We start from the raw sequence: 27,176 nt of genomic DNA on the forward strand, positions 1-27,176 counted from the left end.
GTGATACGCATACACGCCCATCCTCCCCTCCCGGGCTGTACGAGTAACAGTGGAATTATTAAGAAACTACACGAAAAATGTCTTCATCCACAGATCTCAAAGTGTTTATCCCACTTAATATTTTCTTGGATGCTTGGAGCATGCACTGAAGGAAAATAACTTTATCCCCGGCTCACGAGGCGGACAAGGCCGTGGTGGGAGCAGGACCCATCTCTGCTCTCACCGTGTTTTATCAGTGGGACGGCTCCCACCTCACGGCAACGGGGTCAAAATCAAAGCGAGGAACCTCCTCACCCGAAGCAGGAGCAGATTTATCACGGTTTTACAAATTTTGAGCCAAACAGGTCTTGTGGCTGGCTGACAAGTGAATCCGGTCCAAGCCTAATTTCGCCCACTCGGGCTCCAGTTTTTGCTAATTACGCGTAGTAAAGCAAATTAAAGGGCTGCTACAAGGGCCCTACGTGAAGGGCCGAGCAGGGCTGCAATGCTGCGGGTGCCCAGCAGGTCGGGCTGCAGCGCGCAGCTTCAGCCGGGGCTGCGCGGCCGCTGCCAGACGCGCGGAACCTCCGCACCGCTGCGCGGGTTGGGGGGAGCGGGGCCACAGCCCTCTCACCATCCGTGACAGCAGATTTGCTAAAGCTTTCTGGAGTGCATAAACCTGCTCCTATCGTCGGGGTGCAGCCAAAAAAAAAAAAAATAAAAAAAAAGCTACAACGGGTCCAAGTGTTTTATTACGCCAAAAGCAATTCGAGTTTTGCAACTCTCAGCATCAAGAGAATAACCCCAAAGGAAGCTGAAAAGCTCACAGCAGGCTGGGGTTAAATGATTTTCTCTCCCTATCATACGGCAGAGAAACTTAATAATGATTTCACAAAACAAAAAAAGTCACCTGGAAGTTTTTCATTTGTCAACCGTTTAATCTGACGTGCAGATATGTCAAACCAAAACCTTCCCACAGCTGATGAGGCCTTGATTTCTAAAAAGGAAGAAAAGCCAATAACACCACAAAACCCAAAGTCCTATTCACACACCCAAAAGGCCACCCCACAAATGACATCCAAGAAGTTTGCGACTTGTAAGCGCTGCCCAAAGGACAACTTTGGCAGGGCTGCTCTGCAAGACAGCAAAGCTCATTCTCACAAAGCCAAATAGCTGATGAGGTGGGAGGGGGGCTTTGCTATCCCCCCAAACTCATGAAGACAAGCTGCTGAGCTCACAGTGCCTCTCTCCCATCACTCTTTTTTCTAATTCCCTTGCCAGCCCCTGGTGCCATTCCCCAGCTGAGCTCTCCTCTCCAGTTTTCTCTTCCTTTTCTCGCTGCGTGTTTGCTCTCTCCCTCCCTCCCTTTTAACTTCCTCCCTCCAAGCTCCTCTCCTTCAATCCTTGGCACCCTTTCAGTAAAGGCTCTGCACATTCTGCCTCTCAAGTGGGCAGCAGCTACACAGACCAGCTGCCTGACAGGGGAAGCCCAGCACAGCTCAGTCTTGCTAGGAACAAGCCTGAAACCCAGCGCAGCAGAAGATTCCCACGGGATGTAAACAAGTAAACAAGATTTATTCTTTCTTTCATGACCCCGTAACACATCAGTGAAATACAAAGCCCATCTAATGTGAGCAAAACCAGCCTAAAGCTACCAACAGTTTGTATTTCTGTCCGCTAATAAATTATTCCTCCTGAGCCTCTTTTGAAGAGAGAAGGTCTTCGTTTAGAGGATGGGGATACTGAGGCAAAGTACGAGTCTGTACTTTGGTTCGTCTTCTGAGGTACCAGCTCTGCTAGGAACACAGCAAAAGAACATCTATAAAGCCAGACTCCACGCTTGTGCAGTGCAATAATTAACAAGCAGCTCTGCAAACACAGGCTGAGATCTTAAAAAAAAAAAAAAAAGTCAGCATCATCGATACCAAAAAGGAAGATACAGGCCAAGTAGTTTTGAGTAATGTCCGTTGCAGCATGAGTAGGTTCAGCGTATTTTCTTAGCTGAAACCCTTCCAAGCGAACAAGGAATAGACAGAACCAACCCACAAGGGAGCTGGGGTTTAGCGAGCATATTCCAATGACAAGACACAAGGAGGCTGTCTTGCCCGTATCTGTAGCAATTTTCACTGTTAAAATAAGTGCAGACAGTGAATGCAAAGACAGGAGCGTACAGCAGAGCGATAGGCACTCTGGGGACTGAAGGAGATGCCCATTAAGCATTTATGATGATGCAAAAGATGATTTTACGGTTGTGTTTCAGGATGGAGGCGACTAAAGGGCAGAATTACGATTTCGTAGATGATTTGGATGGGGTTACTGCTCTACAAACCAAAGCGACGCAGAAGTCACTGCGGGGAGAGGGGGGAGACAGGCTCAGAGCTCCAGATCTGAACCACCCGAAGGTCTGGCAGAGGCAGGAGTGGGACCCGGCGCTGCACCCCCAGCCCCGCCGAGCGAGGGCTCAAGGACACGCAACAGGACGCTCCTTTTCCTAAGGACTCCAAATTTAGACCCTTTTCCCCCATTTTTGTGGAACAGGAGGGTCTATTTCCCATTGTGAGAAAGCTCGGGCGAGGTATACATGGACACTCTCGTGCTCTATCCCCACGGGGACGAATTCTTGAACCTTCTGTTCTGCACGAAGGCAGAGCAAGGCTTGGGCTGCGGGTCCATCTAAGCACGTTACAGCAACCCCTGGGATTTCTTTGTAAAAAAAAAAAAAAAAAAAAGAGAGAAAGCTGCAGCACATTCCTATTACTCAAACAAGTTCAGAAAACACAGAGGGTTCATTTGAGAAGACTCTCTACCTCCAAAGCTGCACATCAGGCAATTTAGACAATCTAATAATTAGAGTATTTTATTAACTGACCAAAGTGAGAGCAATAGAACTCGTTAATATTTAACTTACTGGGGCTCCCCAAACTGCTGTATATTTAGCATCTTTACTGACATTTTTATACCTTCTTCTTTATGGTACATTGCTTTATTCTTAGGAGTCTGGCGTGCTCTGAACTTCCCCGGGGAGGGAAGCAGGGACACTGCTAAATGTGAACAAAGAGGCCAAGCTCTGCCCCACGGTGTTACAATCCGGATGGGTTTCAAAGGGCTACGGGTGATTCAGTAACTCAAACGCTTTGATTAATGAAGGAGAGATCTCCGAGAAGCATCTAGTAATCCAAACCAGGAAACCTTTCTCAAGTTTGGAAGGAGTTTTAAATCAATGAGCTGGTTTAAAAAGAGTTCAAAAAGGCTTCCTCATTAACCTAATTCTTCTCAATAAAGGTCATGAAAGTTTTGACATTAACTGCGGAATAACCCAGCTAAACTGCTAGTTGCTGTTAACCTGCTTTCAATCCGATCAGAAATTCTGCAAGTTCTTTATTTGCTGGCTCCAAGTAAAGATTGATAACAGCACACCTGATTTTTTTTTTTTTTTAATCAATTGACACTTTTATTCCTGGAGGCTTTTCCCCTTCTCCTCCCCTGGTTTCATACAATGAACACACCCAAAAAGAAGCCTCTAACATTTTCAAGAAATGCCGAAAACACCTTTTGTATTTCCTTGTGCTACAGCAATATGAATTCCAATCGGGGGTAAACATCTCCCCCTTAACCCCTCTGCTCTTACAACCAGTTAAACCCATTTCTCACCGCTACGGAACCACGTTCAGGGGTGCTCACTCTCTGTCGCAGCCCTTGGCCTGGACTCTCAGGTTTTTAAAAAGATTTTAAAAGCTTCATGATAAGCGGGGGAGAGGGAGGGAGACTTAATTTCTGGTCTGAACACCCAAAATGCAACAGCAACAGTTTCAAAGTTACATATACCTCTTGATTTTTTTATGTATAGACGGAAATAAAAATGCAAATGCACCGCCACGCAGCCCTTCCCCGAGCACAAACGCCTCCTCCCTATGACATTTTTCCAAGCAGAGTGTTCTGTTTCCTCCTATAACCGTTACTTGCCTCCAAAATTTGTGCACAATACCTTAGGTAGCAGAATAATTTATAAGTCTATGTAAAAGCAAAGCTGTGCAGCTGCTCCGTTTGCAAAACTATGAAACAGGAGGGATTTCAATGCAAAAAAATACTGTCTCTACGCAGATTAGTTTGCCCAAAATAATACACACACAGAGGCAAAGAACTGCACGCTCAAGAGTTGCAGGAAGCAAAGCTTCAGCGCTGATAAAGGGAGCTGTCAGAATTGTTGATGTTAAAACTTTTCTCTTTTTTTAAGTTAAAGAACATATGCCTTTGTGTATATTTTATTTTTCATTAATTAACTCTGTTCCACACACCACCCAAACACATCTTGGACTTTAGGAGGCATTCTAACAAAAGTTTTTTTGTTTTCTTTTCGTCTCTACATGTTATGACATTTCAAGGGTTGTAGCTGGCACTCGTGTTTATAAAGCAGGGGAATTCCAAGCATGGCGATAGAATAGATATTTTAACAATATGTTACAAATATTGTCAATTCCGTATTTTTTCCCTTGCGTTTTCAAACACATCATAAATCTCAACTAGGTTTCTGTCTATGAACCCTGCTTACCACTGAGCTGGAGACTCTTGGCATCAACGCAAAGAGGGGTTTTTATAAATAAAACTTTGTAAAATCACAGTGCACTCCATTAATTCAGGAACACTCCGCCTCAGCTTCAAAGCGGATCTTTACAGTAAAGATGGTGTTTTTGCTGCTTTAATGATTTGCTACTTGTACTTGTCATAACTACATGAACCAAATATGCAATACGAGGGAGCAGGGGTTTAGGGAAATGCACAGTTCCGTCTCCCATCCAGCTCCGCTTCAATTCAATTCAATAGATTTGAGGGTTTATATAGAAAAGCTACTTCATAAATCTAACACTTGAGACCTTTGTATGATGCCAGTTAATGAAAGCAAGCTACACGCGTGCCTCGGGTATATACATACCTCATGCACTGCTACCACATCCAGCCCCAAGAATAACTGGCGACCCGTGAAGAACTTGGCATCCGAGTCAAAGCGAGCAGGGACGATAGAGGTAAAACGATACACACTCCATCTAAATAGCATATACTATGAGAGAAGTGGCCTACTAAGACTTTCCACACTGTTAACCTGCTTAATCCTTTTACAGAATATGAAGGGTCTGAATTTTTTAAGTCACGTTTTACCCCAGCTTGTCCCTTACCCCACCTCCCCGCCACACATTTATATTTATTGCTCCAAACTTTAGGGAGGCGACATTCTCTTGGGGTTAAGGCACAGAGCTGGGAGCAGCACTCGATCTGGACCCCTGGATGTGTCTGTAGATGCTCTGGAACCTTAAGTACATTTCTTAACCCTCAGTTTTCCCAAATTTCATAAATGGGAACAACTTTCCTCTCTCTGTCACACGTTTTGACTACTTATGAATATTTTAAGGAATTCTACTATTCAGCAAATATGCACGCAGCACTTCAGAGAAAACCATTTGGAATGAATTTTTGATGGAAAAACAAGAGTGTTATCATAAGCTCAATTAAAATAAATCTGGTTTTATTCATCTAGTTGGGGTTGTTTCCTTCAAAATAAAGTAAGAAGTTATTGCCTACAGCCGCATCCACTGTGAGGGTTTTTTTAGTGTGAATGAGGACGTGGAAGTTCGAAGTTCTCCGTGCAATGCTAAGGAGACACTTGCCCAATGGGAAGGACCTGGTACCCCCCCAGGAGCATTTGGAGGGTCAGTTCTGTGTCAGGTCCAGGCTGGGTTGGGCAGAACCCCATTTTCTCCACCTGCAAAGGTCCGTGTCTTCCAACAGAGTGTGTTACAGAGCAACCTGTGCCCCCGAGAATCTCAAAATACTGTACAGTCATCAATAACTTCATCTAACTCGCTGCTACCAGTAGCCATATGCCTTTTTACACTTGCCCATCTTCGCATGCCGTTTGGGAACGGAGAAGCCAGAACACACCAGTGACAAGAATTTAGTGCAAAGTCCCGTTCCAGCAAAGACAAACATTCAGCCCTGACCCACAGCTCTTTAGCCACACATGCACCTTTTTCTTCTTTAATCCGTCCTCTTGCACTGCTCCCTGTCCTTCCCTTCTCTTCCCAAACGTTCATCTCTTTCCTCCTGTTTCCCTCTCCTGTTATTTCCTTGCAGTACCCCAGAATGGCCTGTCGCCGCTCCCTCAGACCATTCGTTTCTTCTAAACCAAAGCTGTTGCAGACCATTTTCCCTGTGCTGAATTGTGAGAAGAGACAGAAACAGCAGAAAGGAACTTGGGGGGAGGGCTACAACTGACCCAGGTCTTCTCTAGATTTTCTTTGCCAACTTTCCTTAGCTCTCTTTCCGCAAAGGGGAGGTTGCTGCAAGACAGAAAGGGCGTGCAGGCGTAAAATATATTAAGTGCATAAAATGCTTCACATAGGCAAGTCAGCCCTCCCTCCAAGAGGAAATGAGTCACCCTGGGGCTCTGTTCAAAGAGCACCTAAGGAAAAAGGCAAAAATAGTTTGCAGCTACACGCTCCAGTCAACAACACTGCTTGGTGCGTATGAATTAGGCACCGCAACTCATCCTGCAAATCTTGCACTCTCTTCAGTTACGTCTTTCTGAAACCCCACTCGTCTACCCAACTCATCCTCAAGACCTACCCTCCTGTTTCTTATAAATTTCTGCTTGCTGAGAAACATCAAGACTGATTCTATTAGCTTCAGCCAATACTGGAAACCAACAGGTTGGAATAGCTGGAATCACTGAGGTTTGGGGCTTCAGAGGGATTTCAGCATGGCTCCGAGTTCAAGATGTGGTCACTAGTTGTGCTTACCCCCTTTAGAAAAAGCTGTTTTCTAGGTATTACAGAGAAAACCCCAACCCTTCTTCAAAGCCACCTTTTCCTTTGCCACATCAGCTTGGTATTTAAAAGCACCGGCAGTGCCGCTGAGCAGCTAATTAATTTGTACCTATTTTTTTTTCAGTCCTCTTATCAATATGTCCAGACACATGAGATTTTTTTTTTTTTTTCTTTAAAACCAAGACCCACATCATAGTTCTCCGATTCTTTTCCTTTCAACCTGCACCAAGTTCTCATCACCACCTCTCCTTCCCCCAGCAAGGTGTCATATACTGGAGTTGAGGCTCTCAAGCCCGTGTTTTCACTCCCAAGTCGTCCTGTTTCCTTAGTACTTTTTTTTTTTTTTTCCAAGTAGTATTAGTTCCCAAGATGACATAAGGACACATTTAGAGATACCTACACACCCGAAGACCCAAACACTTGCACAGTAATTCCTAGCAGACATGTAAGCAAGCTCGGCAAATCATTTACAAATCTAGACACAGTTCTACAAACCAGTCTTCTTAATATTGTTAGGCTTCCAACTGTACAAAGAATATTTCAAAAGAACAAAAGCATCCCTCCTCCACCCTTTAAATTGTATGAACTTTCAAAATTTAAAAAAAAAAAAAATCTAATTTTGAGCCCTTTTATGTGTTCTAATCCTCTCTCACTTTTTTTTTTTTAATTTTGAACACAGCTGTCTGTTGTACTTTCTCAAATGATGCCAGATGCTGGGTTCATCAACCAAACGCATGAAAACAATGGTTTGAAAGCAATTAGAAGCACCGAGGCTGCACCGAGGCTCATATTAAAATGTGATAACACTGTTCTAGTGGGAATTGCAATGCTGCTGCATTTCTGACATTTCTGTGCTGCCAGACAGACAGGATGTGCTGGAAGTGGGCCCTGATCGAGGAGGTAACATACTGGAATTTATTCCTGGAGTAAATGAAGGATTAGTTGAGTTGGAACACTCACAAGGATTTTTATTACGGCCCCAGCTTCCATCTTGTTTGAACAGTGGCAGATCCTTCTGTCCGTGCTCACGGATCACAACCATCGTTTAAGGGAAAAGGAAGAACCCACGGAACCACGTGCCTTGGCTGCAGCCTGGTTGTACCCAGTGCTCCACATGAGGAATCAGAGCTGAGCTCCACCGATCCCATACGGAGTCAAAGGAGCTCCAGGTCAGCTCCGAGCAAGCATGTATCCATCAACTGCCCCAAATACGCAGAAATATCCACTGACACGGCTTGTGACCTGCCGGCACCCTGGAAAGTTTAAATCATCGCTCCCATCATTGAGCAAATGAAGATCAAAGTCACAATCAGAATCTCCCAGCTTGTTAACAGACAGAACAAGAGATGGTCACGGTCCTGAAAAATTTACAGCCCGACCCTTTGTCTACACCTGAAGGTTGATTCGGTTTCAAGTTCGGGTTAACACGAAGCGATGGGACTGGAGGAAACTTGCTGAAGGTTACCCAACAGCCTTTGCTCCAGAGTCAGTAGCCCACGGCAATGTCCTTCCTTTCTGAACTTCAAGCCTTTCTGGAGACAGAAGTTTTGCAGAAAAATTTCCTGAGCTTGTCCAAGACAATACGTTTACATCAGCACCATAGAGTTTTGTGTTCTTTGCTCTCAAGGGTAAGGAGAAATGGACTTCTGCTGCTAAGAATACTAACCCCAACTCCTACTATAGCCCTCACCACAGCTTTGCCCCTCCTCTCCACCCCTAACTGCCACACAGAGCTATAGATTCAGTTTAAGCTCTTCTTTTTGTTGACTTTGCATAGAAAACTCCACACACATCCAGCCCTTCCCTATTCCCAAAGTTCATAGCAGCAAGAACTCACCCCTCCTTCCCCTGGCTTGTACTCACCCCGGGGCAGAAATTCCAAGTGGTACCTAAAAGACAAGAAAAAAAAAAAAAAAAAAAAAAAGACAAAAAAGACATAAGCATATATTATTTTCTTAATGATTTGTTCCAGCCTGATGAGTAAGTGACAGATGGGAAAATTATGCCAGACTGCTGCCAGGAACCCAGCGAATGGCCAACACACTTTTTGTGTAAGAAGCTTCAAGAGGAATTACGAGTCCTACAGATAAACCTCCTTCACATCTCCTCCTCTTGAAAAGTTCCAAAGCTCCCAACTTCCTTCCATTAGAACACATCTCTCCAAACACAAAGGTTTGCATGACCTTTTGCTTTGCAGCCTTAATTAAAGGCTTTTAAAGGTCCCTTCCGCCCCAAACTGTTCTACAGTTCTATGAGTCTTTTCTACAATTCTACAAGTCTTTTCTTAACCTCATCTCACACCTTCCCTTCCAGCAGCAGCATTGCAGAGGGCAGTATGAACACTGCCCACTTCTGGCCAAGCCCCCCAAAAAAAAAAAAATCCTCCATGATTTCTTCATCTCTTACACCCTGAGAGCATCTTGCGTTGATATCCGAGTCATTTTAATAAGGGAACAGCACTGGCGAGATCTGGAAACAGATCAAGGATTGGGGATAAACCCCAGAGTGACCCATTCGCAGGTAACAAAGGGTTGGCCTATAGGCACTAGTGGCAAGAATCCAGTATATAAAAATCCAATCAATTTGTTTCCTCATTAAAAGCTTTCACGAAGAAAATGATTTAACACAAACATTCAAGCTACTGACACAGATTAATTAGAAAACAACAACAGAATTCTGATTAGGGCCATAATATTTGTTTGCTTTGGACAAAAAAATTAAAAAAAAAAAATTGAAAATGTGCATAGACAGAAGAAACTTTCCTGGGAGAACGGGCTCGGTGATAAATAAGTTGGGAAAGAGCCACACCACCGTGCTTTGTAAGGGCTGCAAATTTCTCTGGGCCTTTGGATGCTCTTGGCAGCGGTCCCCCAGTTTTACAACGAGCTCTTTCCGATCCATCCTGCAGCAGCTCCATCTTATCTCCCAAGCCCAGAGAAGTGACACCACCTGCCCAAGGTCAGCAGAACCGTAGCAGCACCCCCATCCTTTTGTCTTCAATCAGCCTCAACCGTTCCCTCCACGTTTGCTTTGAGAATCCAAACGTTATTCAATATTATTCAGTAAGAAACGTCCCTTCCCTGGGCTCAGCCTCTGCTCTGCGGGAGGGGTCTGTATTCTCCCGACCCCCCCAAGCCCAGCAGCCCGGAGAGTTGAAATACTTTTGTCTCCTGAGCAGACAACGCCTGCGAGACAAGGACAGCAAAAATCACTTCTTGTTTTGTGAACTTTTGTCTCTTGTGCTTGAGAGACTGTCCTAATCTCCCCTGAACATGTTTTAGTGATAACATTTACTGCACCAGGACCAAAATGATTTTCTGTCACTTCTAATTCCAGTTCAATAAAAGTATAAGAGCTTTGTTTCTAACCTCTGTCATTTTTAATACAGTAAAATGGTTTAAAAAAAAATGTAAAATTGAGTTCCATTTCCTACTGGACCAGCAAGCCCATGTTAGCTTCACTCTGATCAAATTTAAGGTGGGGGGGGGGAAATACCAAAAAAGATGCTTTGCTTTTTCTTTTCTTTTTTTTTTTTTTTTTTTAAGCATAAGGAAACAGTCAAAAATTCTAATCTCATCAGATCAGGATGTGTCTTTAATCTCATGCTTTGATCATTTTCACTCTGGAATGGCTTAAGCAGAGAATGAAAGTTTAAAATTTAATCGGGAGTGGGGGGAAGATGGTCTTGTTCTTTAGGGAAGATGAAAGAGTAATGATCTAATTCCTTCATCTGCCACTGACTGCATGAAAATCTTGAATAAATTACTTATCTTGAGAATTTAAGAGGCACCCACATAGGATGCCACAGTATTTTCAGTACGTTCACTTACAGGATTTCTTTCTTTCCCCCCGATGTTTTGTACATGTCTAAGGGAGGGGGGGAGAAGGTTTCCCCCAACCCTTCCTTCAACCTTAGTTAATCAGCAAGTTATATTTTCACCATTTTCAGAGACGGTCAGAATATTATGTTCTTGCATTACCCAAGAAATACAATTTTGGGGGCAAAAGGCCCATTTTTATCCCAATAACCTCGGTAGCAAATAGGGCGAGTTCAAGTGTATCTACAGCCCGAAGCCATGTGCGTGCTTAAGGATTCAGAAAAAAAGCAGAGGAGGAGGAACTCAGCTGGCAGCAGCAGGTTACTCATCTTGGGCCATTCTCCAAAGTACAGAGCTTGAGGCCAATTCTGATTTTTGTTCCCAATTAAGACGGTCCTGACAAGCACGTTATGTTTTTAACACCGTGGGTAAGAGGCAGTTACACAACGTTTCATTCTCTCTTTGCCAGAGGTTTACCCTGAAAGTGATCGTTCAATAATCTCTCACGGCGGATAATTATAAGAAAAAGTAATTGCTCCATACACATCCCCTCCTTGAGCCAGACAGCGTTAAGGCAGAAACCAGAACCTGCATCTTGATTTTGGAGGTTATTTTCCTTGGGATCAGTTTGACATTTTCACCCTTACAAAACTTTTTAGATCTCACAAACACCGAGAGTAAAAGCTTCTCATTCGTTTCCTTAACCAGAAAGTTTGGGAATAGGTGATAGATTTGGTTATGTCTTAACTGTTCCTGTTAAGCACTTGATTTAAAAAGCTCCTCTCCACCAGCTGCGGGTAGAATCCCCCAAGAAGAGAAGCCGTTAAGGCAAAGCCTAGCAAAGTTTTCAACCAAATGGAAAGATCCAATTCACATCAGACCTAAAGGAAGTGGAGGGAGATGGGGAAACACTCTTGTCAAACCCTTGACTAAACTTCAACAAACCAAACTCAAAGGAATCTACTGAGATTTTTGATGCAATATGTAAAGTGAGGAACTAACCCCAAAATATCTGATTTCCATTACAAAGCTAGAGAACGAGTGTTGCCCTGCCAACAGTGTAACAAAAGACATCCTATAAGCATTTCCTCCGCGGGGTTTGCAACGAACCACCCACCTCTCTCACCTCATCGGTGCATTTTTCAGGCCAGACAGGAAGAAGCCACAGATTTGTTCTGTTCAACACACAAACTGTTTCTCATGATCGTACAGCCTTTGAAGTTACGCACTCAACAAGCAAACATCAGAGGGGCTCGCTTTTCTGGAAATGTTTATGTTCTTTGCTCCTGAAAAACGTACAGATCCCCGTTCGAATTCATCAGCCTCCTAATAGCAATGTTTCCAGCCGGACCAAATCGAAATTGCAACTCAACTGTGTTAGCAGACCTCAGAGGGGGAGTTACCATGAGAAAGAGTAGAACAAAATGCTGTTAGCACATAAGAAGGGGAAACCGAGTCACAGAGCAGGCAGGTTTGCCAGAAAGCCTCGTTCCCAACAGGAACCCACTGTCCCTACAGCCCTGAGCCAGAACTAACAGTGTGTAAGGACCAGAGCCTTCTGCTCTCTCCCACAGAGCCAGGACTTGGTCTTCAGAAGTGAAAGATGATTCCAGGACGCACCAGGACCTTGAGCCCAGATCTTATGCTCGTACTGATTTATAGCAGAAGCAAGATTGGAAGCAACCCAAGACTATCAGTTGGGCACTTGCGAGGCTTGAAAATGAGTTCTCCAAATCCTACCCTCCCCAGCTGAACTATGAAGGATTCACCTTCAAGAGAGGAGAGTTTGGTTTCCATAGCTCTTACTCAAGTGCAGTCACCTGAGGACAGTGATGCTTCCAGGTCTGACCAAGCAGGACTGCCAGTAAAGAAGTTACTTCAGCACTTTATCACCTCAGCAGCAGTGTTTAAGCCAGGGAAACCCAGAAATAGCCCCTCTTGTTCCAAAAGGAAGGAGAGATTAAGCCCTGAAATACGCAAGGATGAAATTCCCCCCGGGTCAGTGTTATTCTGGCTGCACTAGGTGCAAGTCATAGAATGGTTTGGGTGGGAAGGGACCTTAAAGCCCATCGAGTTCCAACCCCCCTGCCCCGGGCAGGGACACCTTCCACTAGCCCAGGTTGCCCAAAGCCCCGTCCAACCTGGCCTTGAACCCTCCCAGGGAGGGGGCAGCCACAGCCTCTCTGGGCAACCTGTGCCAGGGCCTCACCCCCCTCACAGGGAAGAATTTCTGCCTTAGATCGGATCTAAATCTCCCCTCTGTCACTTTAAAACTGTCACCCCTCACCCTACTCCCCTGATCAAGGGTCCCTCCCCCCGTTCCTGCAGCCCCTTTCAGCCCTGGGGGGCCGCTCTAAGGTCTCCCCGGAGCCTTCTCTCCTCCAGCTGAACCCCCCAACTCTCTCAGCCTGTCCTCACAGGGGGGCTCCAGCCCCCCCAGCATCTCCGTGGCCTCCTCTGGCCCCGCTCGAGCAGGTCCGTGTCCTTCTGCTGTTGGTGCCCCAGAGCTGGACCCAGGCCTGCAGGGGGGTCTCACAGAGCGGAGGGGGAGAATCCCCCCCCTTGCCTGCTGCCCACCCTGCTCTGGTGCAGCCAGCACACGGGTGGGCTTTGATTTGCCCTTTAATATGAGCACAGGAATTGTGTTTTCTTGGATCACCAAGATAACTCGGGTTTATTCCTACATTTCCAACCTTTACACAAAACTCAGGCATCAGATTTACCCCAGGCCTCTCGTTTTCTGTTTCACTGCGGGGAGGCGAGTCACAAATTCCATCAGCACACAGAAATCCAGTAAAATACATAACATCCCCCCCCCGCTCCTCCCATCCACAATTTGAGTTTGCTGAGCAGTATCCACTGCTCGCAGCAAATCCCAGAGCTGAAGGAGTCTGACCAGATCCATTTGGGGCTCGAAGCAAAAATTGTTGTCTGAAATCTTATGGTCTATGTTATGCAGGGGGTCAACCTTGATGGTTATAATGGTCTCTTTGCAGCTCTAAAGTCTGTAAAAGTCTAAACCCCACTTTCCTCTCAGACTCAATTTCAACAGGAACCATAAAATAAAGTCAGGTTTCAATCAAATTTCCTGTATTTTCCTGTCCAATTAAGAACACTAATATCACCACAGATGTTATTAAATTAGATATTTCAAGGCAGTCTAATTTGTTCGGTGCACAGCATTCGTTGGTTTTTAATGTTGGCAAAAAAAAAAAATTTAAATCAATGCTGTACAAGATTTCAAGCAGAAAAAAAAAAAAAAAAGATGAAAATGGGATTGGGGAGCTCACCATTAGCAAAGTCGGTTACAAACCACTTCAAATGCATTTCTCGGTTAAATGTTACAGGAGCAGCAGCAGCAGCTATGCAAAGACTCTGGTTACACAATTTCAATCATTTACAGTCCTCAGGTTTCAGTTTAACAATGCATTCACAAGGAAATGGATGGGGAAACGGGGGTAATTTTATCAGTTGGAATGGAAAATGATGCAAATTACTGAAAGGAGTCAAACCCAGAAGGCACCAAACTGCATTACTGGCAGAGTGAATGGCCACATTCTCCCCAGGTATAAAAGCAGGTAGAATATGATAACAGCTGAATTGAATTTGTGCCCCTGCCATGCCATGTATTAACACAGGAGAATTCCTTCCTCAGCACTCCCCAAAAGGAGGAGAGAGGGGGAGAAAAAAAAAAAAAAAATCCCCTACCAAGATTACAAAATAAATTGGGAACATCCTAACAGAAACTTTACCAGACTTTAAAAAGAAATAATCACCAGAGTCAGTATTAAACTTGACTGTTGAAAACTAAAGGAATTCCTGTGCTCACACACACCCAGGCGCAGATGTACTGGTGCAGGGTGGTGAGAGGCTTCAGATCTCCATTAACACCAGCTGGTCCAGCACACGCTGGTGTCCCCACCCTGGGCAGAACCCCATCCCCTCTGCATGACTTAAAAAAAAAAAACCAAAACCCTGAGGAGCTCATTTTTAGGATAGAAAAACGCCAATCCCCAAACTGCTGAGGACTTCTGAAGTGACAGGGACTCGCTTTTTTTTTTTTTTTTTTTTTTTTTTTAGAACAAATCTGTATTTAATGGCCAAAGTAAGTGTGAATGAAATCCTGCTCAGCAAGATCGTTTCCTTGCTGAGCAAATAAATTTCAGCTCTCTGAAGAACATGAAGGAGGAGAACAGCACTTCGCCTAATTAAGGACAATGTGGTGGGGCTACAGTCCAGCCCTGGCATTAATGTGCTGAGCTCAATTATCTGCCCATCAGGTCACATTCTTAAATTCCTTTTTATCTTTGTATCGCATGTTATTCAGCGTAATGAGTTTAATATCAGTAGGAATTACAGGCAGTGCATTTACACTAATGAAGCAAAATTACCCTGAAATTGCATTTTCTTTCATTTCAATCTTAAAACTTTAAAATAAGGTTGAAAATTGAAGTAATAAATGTAGTTAATACAGTTAGGAGGTTATTAAAACAGGCCAAACACCGCTTTAGACAAAATTTTGGATGGATTTTCATTAGTGAGTCTTTTACAATCCTACTGTAATACCTTGCCACAGAAAGGATTGAGTTCAACTCAGTAATTAGGCTGAAGTTCCCCTGGTGTTGAAGCCTCCACAGTTCAGCTACACCGGTAAACCAATAAAACCCAGTAGCTTACTGGTTTGTGACAGCCTGCACAACCCACGTGCTACAACAGCTTGCTGAGATTTGTAGCACAACCCCAAGGACACCCAAACCAGAGGCAGACACGCTGTGTTGTCTTTACCCTTACGCTTCCATTTGGGGTCAAACCATCCTGTTTCAGCTCAAGTAGCAAGTGCAGGATTTCTCATTGACATTAACACTGTCGGGGCCAGAAGTGGCAAAGCACCCAGCAGGAACTGGGTGATGGTGTTACCCAAGTTTGCTCCCCAAAACCAAGTATTTCTGCAACTCTGACTGAAACAGAGTATGGAAACACACACCCAGGCACTGGGAGCATCTCTGACCCCTTCTGTATTCCGCATCTCTGCACTCAGGGTGAGCGATTTCTAAGCTCAGAGGCTGTATTTATTTTTTCTCAACTTCATGAACTCAGGGTGGCAGAGCCCAGGCTCTGGTTGAAGATACAGGACAGCCATGCTGTTTCACTACAGAATTAGACATTTAAACCCCTCACCCCAGACTTAGACACCTAAAAAAAATCACTCGACCAGGCAAGGACCACACGTCTGTTGTTCAGGCTGGGAGTCCAAACACGCTGCCAGCCACAGCACACTCACATCTGTGACACTGCACACAGATACCGGCGTGAAACACAGCAATTGTAGAGGTCTGGGAAAGACCTTGGCTCCTGCAGGCTCTCCTTAGCAGGCCAGGACATCACCTGAAGATGTCGGAGATGTGAGAAGTTTCACTGCAGAATTAAAAGACCACACGCAGTTTTCCTCACTGATAGTGCTTAGGAGCATTAGAGGTGGCAGTAAGATGAGGTTTGGGGCTTGTTACCCAGGGGTGAAGAGCCTGGTGTACACTGGAGCTCCTGCTGCTGGAAGGAATGTCAGAAAACAAGCCTGTGTATTAGTTACGAGCAGCAGGATTGGGCCTCTGGTTTACACCATTGGTTTCGTCACAGCGGAGCAAATTAAAGGTAAAGTTTCTGTGTCTATTTTGGATTTCCTAGTGGGTGTATGTGAGAAACTCAACATTAATTAAACCGCTTTCTCTTCATTTCGGCTTTGATATACAGCAGATCTGCCTCGCTCTCCTTTTAGCGCTATTACATTTCACCTCAGGGGGAAAAAAAAAAAAAATACTAAGAATTTGTTTCCATCAATACAAACTTGCCTTCCAACAGGGAGTTTAAATGACTAGCTGACTCCAAGGAGATGGAGGAACTATTTATCTCCATATTTTTAAATAAATCCCATTCTCCCCATCTCACCCCCTGCCATTGTAACTGCTCTAGAAATGTCGAAATGCTGAGGTGAGGTCATTTAACAGCAAGAAGACTTTTTTTTTTTGGTTACTGATCTTGCCAAAGGACAAGAATGGGCTTGTGTTCCTGAGCGGAGTCATGTATCCGATTCATCCCAGGTGTCGGACATCTGCTGCTCGCTCTGCAGCCGGCTTTGTTAGGACACAAGAAACAGCAGTGATGTTCCCAAGGAACAACTTGAAACAACCCCTCAGCACCAACGGACCTAAAACAGAAGCAACTGAAAACCTTCGGGGTTTCTGGGAGACAAGCAAAACTGTCTCGGCACCACATCCTCCCCCTACCCTCCCCCAAACCAAAGCTGCTTTTGAAGCAAGTTTTACCCATTACAAACTCTTTGTTTTTCTGTTCAGAGAGTAGAGCAGAGTCCCCAGCCTAGTTAGGACACAGGTAACTCTACACGCTACTGTGCTACGAGATCCTCATCCCTCACACAGATTATTCCTGGGGACTGAGGCTCCAGTTGTGTTTTGTGGCTTGTTTTCCTAGATGCCATGCAAAGCAATCAGGGAAAGCAATTATAAAAAAAGATACTATCAACAAAGCCAGAGATTATTAGGAAAAAAATAATGCCAGGCCAGGATTTACATATAAGGTATTAGAAAGTGGGATAGGATCTGAGTTATTAGGGAGGTGGGAGAAAAAAAAAAAAAAAAAAGAGAGAAAGAAAAGAGAACTGTTTCAACACAACAGTGCACTTTAAATAACCAAATGGATTCTGAAAGTAAAATGGTACAGGGACTCATAACTCAGGCGTATGGTGACAGCCTCCCCACAGCCACCGCCTGCAACGCCTCTGACATGGCTCCTCGAGCAAAAATACCCCAGACTGCCTCGGAAAAAAAATTATAACCTGCAAACACAATCCCCTCCCTACCTACCGCACTTCTTGCGGCGAGACGGGAACAATATATCCTCACAGGTAGCACATGTAGACATAAAACCCAACCACTTGTTCACATTATAGTCATCAGCGAACCTCCTGGTGGGGGAATGTTATGAGGCCACGGGGAGAGCAGCGATATAAAGACCTGACGGCCAAGTTACAGGAACAGTTATTGAGCCTGGCTCAGGATAATCATACTAGATGAAGCTCTTCCCTTTCCGAGACACATGTGTGTCTCCCCTGTAGCTGAGCAGTTTACTTATGTCCATTATGAACCCAAATAATGAAACCCTACCCGCCGTGTTGTGTTTCAGCCCGCAGAGGTGAAACGTGGAGAGCGGGGCTGCTCGGGGGAGGCAGGCGCTTCCTGACGACGACGGCGGATGATTTCCTGAACACCCGCCACAAAAGCCACAGGAAGCTCCCCAAAGAGACAAACCCGCGCCTCATCCCCAAGAGCAAGACCCGCTTAGATCCTTTCAAATAAAAAGATATAGTCATTGTTACAGTAATCTCCCACCACAAATCATTGCATTAATGGCTCAGGTCAGAACAAGGACATTTGAATACTGTTCTTCTCACCCTTTCCAAATGCCACCAGGCAATAAAACACAAGTAGGAAATCATCAGTGCCCTGTAGTCTTTGCTCAAAGGTCTCACTTTCCCCTCCAGAAATACCTGCAATTTATTTCAATAAGCAACAGGATGGAGGCCCACGTCTTAACCGGAGCATGCAGGAGGAATTTGCAGATCACCTCCCGACACAAAGGCTGCTCCATCACATCTCCTACTTCGAGAGACTTTGTTCTAAAAGTTTTATCCTAAATTGTATTCTTTGGTTGAGAAAGAGCTCGGGACCAAGGTTGAGTTCTGCATCACAACATCAGTGTTTACCCCAGGACCATAAAGGCAGCTCCTTCTTGAGCAAGTCACCAAAACCACACAGAACCCCCCGGGAAGCCAGAGAGGTCCACAGGACGATGGTCACAGCAGCCCCTTTCCCTGCTGCTCGAGCGTCATCCACAACAGCACACAGACAGACCACTTACTTCCAGAAGCAAGAACAATCAGTATTTCCAGGTTTGCCAAGCGCCTCACACACTTATCAAGTTCCACGCTATTTTTAATTCATTAAAAACAGACCTAAAGTTGAATTATATGAAGATAAAGAGTTGTCGCTTTTAGAGTTTCGTGTTCTCAGGACAGTTTTAAAAACTCTTGGGTTGATGTCTGAATACTTCAGGTTCAGAATTCTGCTTACTTGACTCTTCTCATCTAAGATCAACACCTGCCAACGAGTGGGAATTTTTCAGAGAAACCATTCTAATCCGTTACAAACATGGAGTCCAGCCCTTTCTTCTGCAATATTACAGGACACTGTTACACACACACCCACACCCACCATTCTTCTACCAGATATGCTACAGCCCCATTTTCCAAAGGCTTCCATCTTCGGCGTTCAGCTCGTTTCAATTATTCAGGGCAACCCAGGCTGATAATTACAGAGTCCCGAATTGCTGAGTAAAACTGATGCTTAATTAGCCAGCAGGAAAGATCGATTAAGATACAGCAGGGCATCTTGCAAAGTTCTTCAGTGAGACTGCAGGGAATAGAGTCTGGCTGTGCCCTTCCGAAGGATAAAATTCTCCACTTCTCAGGGACTCGACAGCAGTTTTATTTAAACTGGATGCTTAGATCAGTCAGCCACCCTGAGTTTTATGGTCAGGTCTTAACGTCAAGTGACACAACTCATATCTTATAACTAGAGCATTAACAGCAAGCTCTGGATCACGTTTCTAGCCAAAAATATAATGCAGCTGAGGCTGAAAGTTTTATGTAAGCCTCCAGCAACCTGTTTTCTATTTATGTTCCTTGATTTTCCCTGGCACAACAGAACAACCTTTGTTCACTCGCTTATCCAAATGATGCAGCTCATGTTCTCATGCAGGATTTGAACAGTCCTGAGGACATGAGATTTTTGAACCTGGGTCAGACTTGAGCTTTAATTCAAGAAGTCCTCTTCATTCCTTTTTTACTGTATCAAGGTCCAGGCAATACATATTTGAGTTCAGGAGCCACTTGTGAAATAGATGCCTTCAGCACGAAGCCAGCAGCATGAATCTTTGCTCACTGTATTGATTTAGCCACAAGCTTAAGTATCAAGCGATGGATTTTTTTTTTTCCCCCCACAAAACGCTCTCTAGCACAAGGAAGAACAGGACAGGACCAGAGACCCACAGGCAAAGAGCTGTACGGATGCAGCCCGGAGCATAGTTTTCTTAGTTTGAAATACAAAAAAAATTCCAAACGAATGACAATTTGGCAGACAAGAATAAAACTGGTTAAACAGGCGAGTGTACAAACCAGCGTGCAGCACACTCGCACGTTATACCAAGCCCTGAATGTCCACTAAATTTCAAAGTTTTGGTCAATGTCCAGCTGAATACAGCATGTGGTACCCAAGGCGTGAGACTGTTCTGAAGCATTTTTTATTAGAGTAATTCAGGCAACACAAACCTGGCTTTGACTTGCCGGAAGCCAAAGAGAATCACATCCCTCTGCTCCCTTGCTTTAGCGCTCAAGTTCTCATTCCGCAGTCCATCCACCAGGTAGCCTTCAGCATCTGGGAAAGAGAATTACAGGTTAAAACTCACAGGCAGTCGTACCCATCCTTGGCTAAGAAACCTGGCTGTGCACCGGGACATCCTCGAGGCAGCGTACCAAGCTGTCTGATCTAGAGACACGAGTCAGTTTGAAGACTTAATTTGGAGAAGTTAAGACATTGAAGTGATTGCGGAGAGAAGAGGATCTAAATATTGCATGAGATGACAGAACTTCTCTCTAATTGCAAGGGTGTAAGACAAATAAGCAGCTACGAGGAAACCACTGAGCAGAAGGAAGGGGAAGGTGGAGTAAAATGTGGATCAAGACTGTTGGACCAAGTGCAGTTCCACCTGCCTCAAACCCTAAAAATCTGCTGCTGTGAAAGGCTTTTGGCATTAAGGACACAGAAGAAGTGGTCATCTCATTCAGAGCAGGATCCAAAGCATTTCTAAAGTGTCAGTGCAAGATATTCACTGACACTTCAAGGAAACCCTAACCTGTGGTTTTCACAAGAATGATCTTCATAAAGAACTGAAAAACGGGTTGGTTGTGCACTAGCCTACATGCACTTGTATCACGAGTTCTCCTGCAAGGTTGTCGCTGAAATACTGCGCCCTGTGCTTGCTCAGAGGCAGCTAGAAAGAAGTAAATACGGTATTCTCTCACCTGGAAACCACATCTATATGCAGAAATTTAACTTGAACTGGAAGATAAAAGGATCAAGTGTCTTGTATTTGCGTAAATATTTATGTTCTTCACAGAAACTTTCACAAAAATCTCACTGAAAACAAAAACCGGTTCTAATCACACCTGCTCGGTAGAGGAGAATATCACCCTTGTACTTCAGCAGCATTACTGCCGGTTTCCCCTAACAGAGAAAAGATTGGCTTCAAACCTATGGTGTTGTACATCCACAGGCCTCTCCAACCTTTAACTCACACCCCATACTGTGACACTAATGTCAGTTTAATATCCTGCTTGCAAGACTTTCAGCTCCTTATGCTTCAGCTGCCAGTACAACAGCCAGCACTGTTTAGCACACCCCAGGAATCTGCACAGCTCCTTAAAAACAGCTCCTCCACCTGCAAGCACGTCTCAAGATCAAAATGCCACGAGAGAAATTAATACTTTTTTCTGTTAAAGTCATGAGCCCTCATTTCTTTTTGTTGCCTGCTCATGACATGCTCAAGACAGGCTTAGAGCTTGGGGGGAGTGTGTGGAGGGAAAAAAAAAAAAACAAAACCAAACACCACAAAAAGGAGCTCAAAGCAAAGAGCATAAGGAAAGATGTGGAGGGGAACAAGGCTGACGCTTGGGCATCCCCCCAGGACCCTCTTCCCACCTCCTCTTGTGACAGAGTGACAGAAGGGCAAGCCCAAGGAGATGCAACTCTCACCACAGCAGCCTGGGAAGAAGTGAATCCAGATCATAACCCATGAATCCATGACAGTCCAGTTCTCCTTTCTGGATTTATTCAGCTGAAAACATCAGTTCCCACGGGAACACCCTCTAATAAGCGCATTTCAGCCAAATGCAGACTCCTCCATGTCCTCACTAGCCCCTTCCTCTGTCTCCCTGCCTCTCCTCCTACCAGGAGGGCTCCTGACCCACAGAGGAACCGGGTCTGAGCCAGTCGTGCCACACAACCTGCAGCCCCCGCTTCACGGCTGAGAAACAGAACTTAAAGCCAGAACACGGCTCCGAGGTACCGAAGCATCCCAACACAACCCCTCCGATGTGCTGAGATGTGGCAACTGAGCATCCCCACATCTCAACACCAATCCACAGCATCGCTCTCAAACCCCCACCTACCTCCAACAGTGCTTCTGGGAGCTCCGGGAGCACAGAGGTGTCAGGCCAAAAGGCCTATTAATATCAAGTTCACTGCTAGTAATTTAGCCCTAGGTGGCCTGCCTGGGATAAGACGAAGGCTTTGCCGGAGCAGCTGAGTGAAGCTTTTTAAAATCCCAGGCCAATCTTCTAATCCTTAAGCTAAGCTGCATTTTCTGTACATCTCTATGCAATTTTAATTGTGCATCCAAGATACAGCACCAGCTTATGACAGGCCTAACGATGCCGAGGCTTCCAACACTTACAAATTACTCAGAAAGTACCCAAGTACATATATCTAAGCACAAAGGATATATCTTGCTCCGAGGAGCTTACTGCTTAAGAACAGATGAGGCTAAGGGGACAATTTATTATATACAAACCAGCATAAAACCAGCACAGTAGAAACGGGTCGGCAAGAGAAACCACGCAGAGGCTTTATTTCCACAGTGAAAGAACAAGAAAAACAAACTGCTCCCAGAACTTGTGCAAATATCAGTTGCATCTCTGTCATTTTTAAGCGCAGATTAGCTCCATGAGTATGTGATTAGCTCTAATATGGTATTTACTTACTGGGATGTCAGCACAGATCAGCTGCTGGATAAGTTATAGTAGAACCAGGGTCACTTCTGCAAACCAGGCAGAGCCCCTTTCAGAGCCAGTCACTGTGTTTATAGCACCAGGAAATGAAAAAGAAAGCCTAACCATAAACTCTCAAAGTGGATCAGGAAGAGCAATATGTAAGCAGCTCTAGAGTAAATCACCCTAATGTTAGTTTTACTGCTTGTCAGTAACATTATATTCTTGATGTTTATAGATTGCTCTCTGCGATCCACTCTGAAAGTTTACAGGACTCTCCTTTTCATTTCCTGCAGCTAAAAAGGTAAGGGGGGGGTGGGGGGAAAAAAATAGTTGAGATTTCATCAAGTGTTTCAGGGGAGTTTCTAGAGGCAATTGCAGTTATCCACTTTAATCCTGCAGGAGATGCACAGCATCATAAGAACTGTGTCACAACCACTGAAGTCCAGGTAGTAAATAACCTTTTAATGGCAGCACTAAATTCTAGGAGTTAATCAGCGCTCAATGAGCAGAGCTGAAAGGTATTAAGATGCCATGTGTATTCTCTCCATGCACATACACACTCCCACTTCTTTTTTTTTGCTCTTTTCTACTCCTCTGCCAGCAGAAATCCTACACTCCACGTACAGAGGAATTAGTCCCACAGAACCACAACATTTCAGTGATGCAAGATAACGCAGAGCCAACCAGTCTGCTCTAACACTTATTTGATGCTTCACACAATCCGTCCTGCAGTTTATCACCCCAGCTGGCTGGGAAAATTAATTTTTGAAGTTTAGGCCACCTATCAACACAGAGAGTGCAGGTACCTTGAGCATCCCTGAGACTAGATGAATATATTTCCAGGATACATCCCAAGACAGCCAGGGATTTGGAAGGCTGGTTGTATCATCTCCTGTCCCACCTGTCAAAAGAAAAGCTATGAACTATCACACACTGTGCTTCTCGACTTTTCTGCGAGCTCGAGGAAAGGATGGTTTAATTGTGAAACATTTTTCAGATGTCCCTCCCTGCTTTTGCAGGGCTGAGTCAGAGAAAGCCTTGAGAATTGAAGCCATCTCCATCCATCCTCCTGCAATGGGCTGAACAGGATGTTCTCCCCTGTGCAATGGACCATGGGGGAACTGAGAACAGGTCCCCAAATTTTCAGCTTCTAAGCCTCCACCCCAAATTCCCTGATATTTAGATTCCAGAGCTACTCATGATGCTACACCAACACTGACTGGGGCTTAGGAGCCCTCACAGGACAGAGCATTTTACTGTTGATTTTTAAACCAGCACTGAGGCTGCTTGCTTTGCAATTAGCAGCTACCAGCTTGGTTATGCCGTGCAGGTGCAGTCACAGTCTCCCAGCGCAGCACCTGCTCTGTCCTTCCTGTTGCCCAAACTCCAGCAAGAAAATGGCTTTCCAGACCTACCATCTGAAATGAAGAGCATCAAGCAAGGCAGGTGAAGGGAAGATAATCAGCCTGCCAGCCTGCCTTTGCTTCTACGCACAAATCCAGAATCCCTGGGTTTGTCAGAGATGTATCACATTTTTTAAAACCACCGTTTCAGCCTTCAGAAGACATTTGTGCAAAACAAATATGAAATACCCTTTAAGCAAAAACAGCTGTAAAAGGGACCTTGAGCCAGAAGAGAAACTCTGTGCAATTAACTGGCAACAAAGCCTTAACGAAACTTGGGTTGCCGATTTTTGCAAGGTGGGACTTAATTGTTGCAACCACAGCCACTCATAAACAGAAAAAAACAAGTATTCATTAGTGCTGCGGGACTGCAGTGTAGAGAGAATAGCTATATTGTGTTGGCTTTCAACCACGGCAACCTCAGAGATGTCTTACGTGATAAGAACATGTGATAACTGCGACTAGGGAGCCACTGACTACCTGCTTTTGTGCATTATGTAAGCAGTCCTGCACTCCAGACCAAACTTTAATATAAGGAAGCAGATGATATTGCCTTGTACATCAGTATGTTTCCTCCTCTCTTTGTGATTTTTATTTTAAATACAAGAATTCTTACGGTAACGCAGTTTGCCAGCACTATAAAAGCTTAAGCTCCTTCATTTCCAGCCTGCAGAGCCAGAAACCTCCGCAGCCACTGGAAGGCCTCGAGACCTTATAGATTGTTAAGACACAGCAAGTTTGATACAGAGGTATGTGACATGCAATTAATCTCCATTCATAGCCTGCTCTACCTGTCAGCAAATAAAGGCTGCGCTTTAGAAGGAGATCTGAAGCCTTCAATTAAAAACAGTCAGCTAACAAGAAAATAATCTAAGTTAAAGGAAGGTGGCAGGTGCAGAAATGAGTTGTTTACAGAAGTGTCAGCGCTGAACAATAAAGTGCTGCGTATCAAAAACGTGAAAGGGTGAACTTCGCCGAAGCCCCCGTGATTAAAAAACAGAGGAGAAAATTTACACCTACATCTGGGGGAAGACACAAAGCATTTGGAAGAAAGCTTTGACGGGCTTGGAGGCTGCACGTGCTCCCTCTCTCAGACTGACAGATCCCAGGACTGGAAGTTATTCTGCGTCTCGGCGGGGAAGAGGCGAGTGCTCTGGGCTGCCAGGAGCCGTTGCAACAGGAAACAAAAGGTCACAAAGCCTTGCGGCGGCCGGGGCCAACCCCAAACACGACTGCTCTGAGCAGGGAGCAGCAAGATGCCGACAACGCCGTCCCCACCACCCGACGCACACCTGCGGCGGCAGGATGTGCCAGTACCACGCGCACGTGTTGTTCACTATGGGGCTGATGCCGCTGCTCCAGCCTGTGGTGCTGCTACAGCTTTATTTAGGGGCAGGTTGTGGTGTGGTTACCTCTACATGGCTTTTCTCTCGCCAAGCCCTTGCTTACCACACCACGGGGTCAGCAATGGCTGCAAAGGTCCGTACAGAACTCTCTCGTGAAGCATGTTTCAGTAGAAGAGCTCGGCATGGTTTCTACTTGCCTGACCCACTACTTCAAGGAGTGGAGATGTTGCAGCTCAGGTTTGTGAGGAAATCCATGAAAAAGAGCTTCAGAAGCCTCACACCCGCCATCTCACACACAGAAGGAAATGCTGTCAGCTCTCAGCACAGCTCATTCACCCAAAAGCTGAGACCTCAGGAGGTCACATTCAAAGCACCGAGCAGGAGCAGGGCTCGAAGCCAGCACTGCCCTCTCAGCTGTACCCCCATTTTCAGTGGGGTTGAAGCTTTCCTGAGGATGCAGCCCCAATCAAACGAGCTTGCTCACCACATCTCCAGCACAACACTTGCAGAACCTCTAGAGCCAGGAGATACCAACTGCCACAGCCACAACAAAAGCCTGAGAGGGCTCACTGTAGCACACAAACTTCTTGTATCCTCTCCCTTGTCTCACCCTAGCGATGCTCACCAGTGGAGTCTCAATACCTTCAGAGAAAGCACTCAGTGGTGACATCCTCTGACCACCCCAGAAGAAACCCCTCAGTCTTACTACGTACACTCTCTTCCCCTTACACAGGCTCTGGAACCACCAAAGAGCTTCCCCACCCCTAACAGAAGCATGGACCCACCTGCCAACTCCTGACAGTCCCCAAAACACCAGGATGGCAGCCACGTCCCCTGCGCTCTCACTGGGTTTAGGGACAGGGAAGGCTTACGTAAAGCCCCAAACCATCAGCCTTAGAGAAGTAGCTCCCACCATCCTTCCACTCATCTCCCTGGCTCGGCACAGTGAGGTGCAAAAAGCTTTTCAACCTCATCCCCTGCAACCACAACAGATTTCTCCCACAAAGCAGAAGAGGAGCAAGGAGGAATTTGTGATTACCTTCCAGGAGCCTCTGAATCTCCTCTGGGATCATGATACCTGCCACCTTCTTTTCCACAAGAGTCAAACCTGCTGCTACTGCTCCTGTCCCTCAGGGCAGGGAGGAAGAAAGCAAAGAGGGCGGAGACACCCCAAAAGAGGTAGGAGGAACCTCTAGGCTCTGCTCAGATACCTCCTCCTCCTCCAGCCCCAGCCAGCTCAATCTACAGCCCTGTAGGCAGCCAAGATACCCAGCTCCCCTGGATGCTGAGCACCTCCACACTCCTGAGAGCCTAAGTTCTACCCAACAAGCTATAGAATACCTGATCCCATCCCAGAAACAGCCTAGCTGAACCCAGGCTCCTGCATCAGCATTTTAATCAGGTGGCACTTAGGCATGAGCCTTCTTCATTATCACCCAACTCGGGGCTCCTGCTGCCAGAGCAGACCCCTGAGCTCTGCCCAGCCATTGATTTCACCTCCTGTGCCTGTTCCTAGCACAAGAGGAGCTGGGGAATTGGATTTGTTCCAGGCAAAGGCAGGCTCCCTCCTCTAATGTGCAGGGGAAGAGTATGGTGCTTGGCTCTTCTGCAATAAAACTTCCTCTCTTCCTGCATCCTGCATAGGAAGGGGGCTGGATTGTAATAGCCATTCATATTTCTGTGTCTTGCCCAGAGAAATAACAGGGTTGCGCACTTTAACTTGCTTTATGACAGGCAATAAATGCAAACTGCACTCTACAAAACAAAAATGGCATTGCATTAGATTAACCCGCAGCCCCGCATCTGCTCCTCTCCTATATAAATGAATTAGCACAAGCTGACTATGGGGATACAGCTATTATTTTTCATTCTTGCATTCCCAAATTTTAGGCTCAGTATTGACAAACGCAAAG

General features: G+C 45.4%; 1 protein-coding gene across 1 annotated transcript in view; it reads right to left on the reverse strand.

Moving 5' to 3' along the window:
* Positions 1 to 26,336, reverse strand: part of SKAP1 (src kinase associated phosphoprotein 1) — a 156,963-nt gene extending 130,627 nt beyond the window's left edge. The window contains exons 1-3 of the mRNA XM_074926765.1: positions 26,303 to 26,336; positions 20,016 to 20,121; positions 8,661 to 8,686 (exon numbers count right to left, since the gene is read on the reverse strand). Of these exons, the coding sequence (XP_074782866.1) occupies positions 8,661 to 8,686; positions 20,016 to 20,121; positions 26,303 to 26,336 (166 nt within the window). The remainder of the gene's footprint in view (positions 1 to 8,660; positions 8,687 to 20,015; positions 20,122 to 26,302) is intronic.
* Positions 26,337 to 27,176: the final 840 nt, after the last annotated feature.

Source organism: Athene noctua, chromosome 25 (assembly GCF_965140245.1).
Source record: "Athene noctua chromosome 25, bAthNoc1.hap1.1, whole genome shotgun sequence".
Classification (NCBI taxonomy): Eukaryota; Metazoa; Chordata; class Aves; order Strigiformes; family Strigidae; genus Athene; species Athene noctua.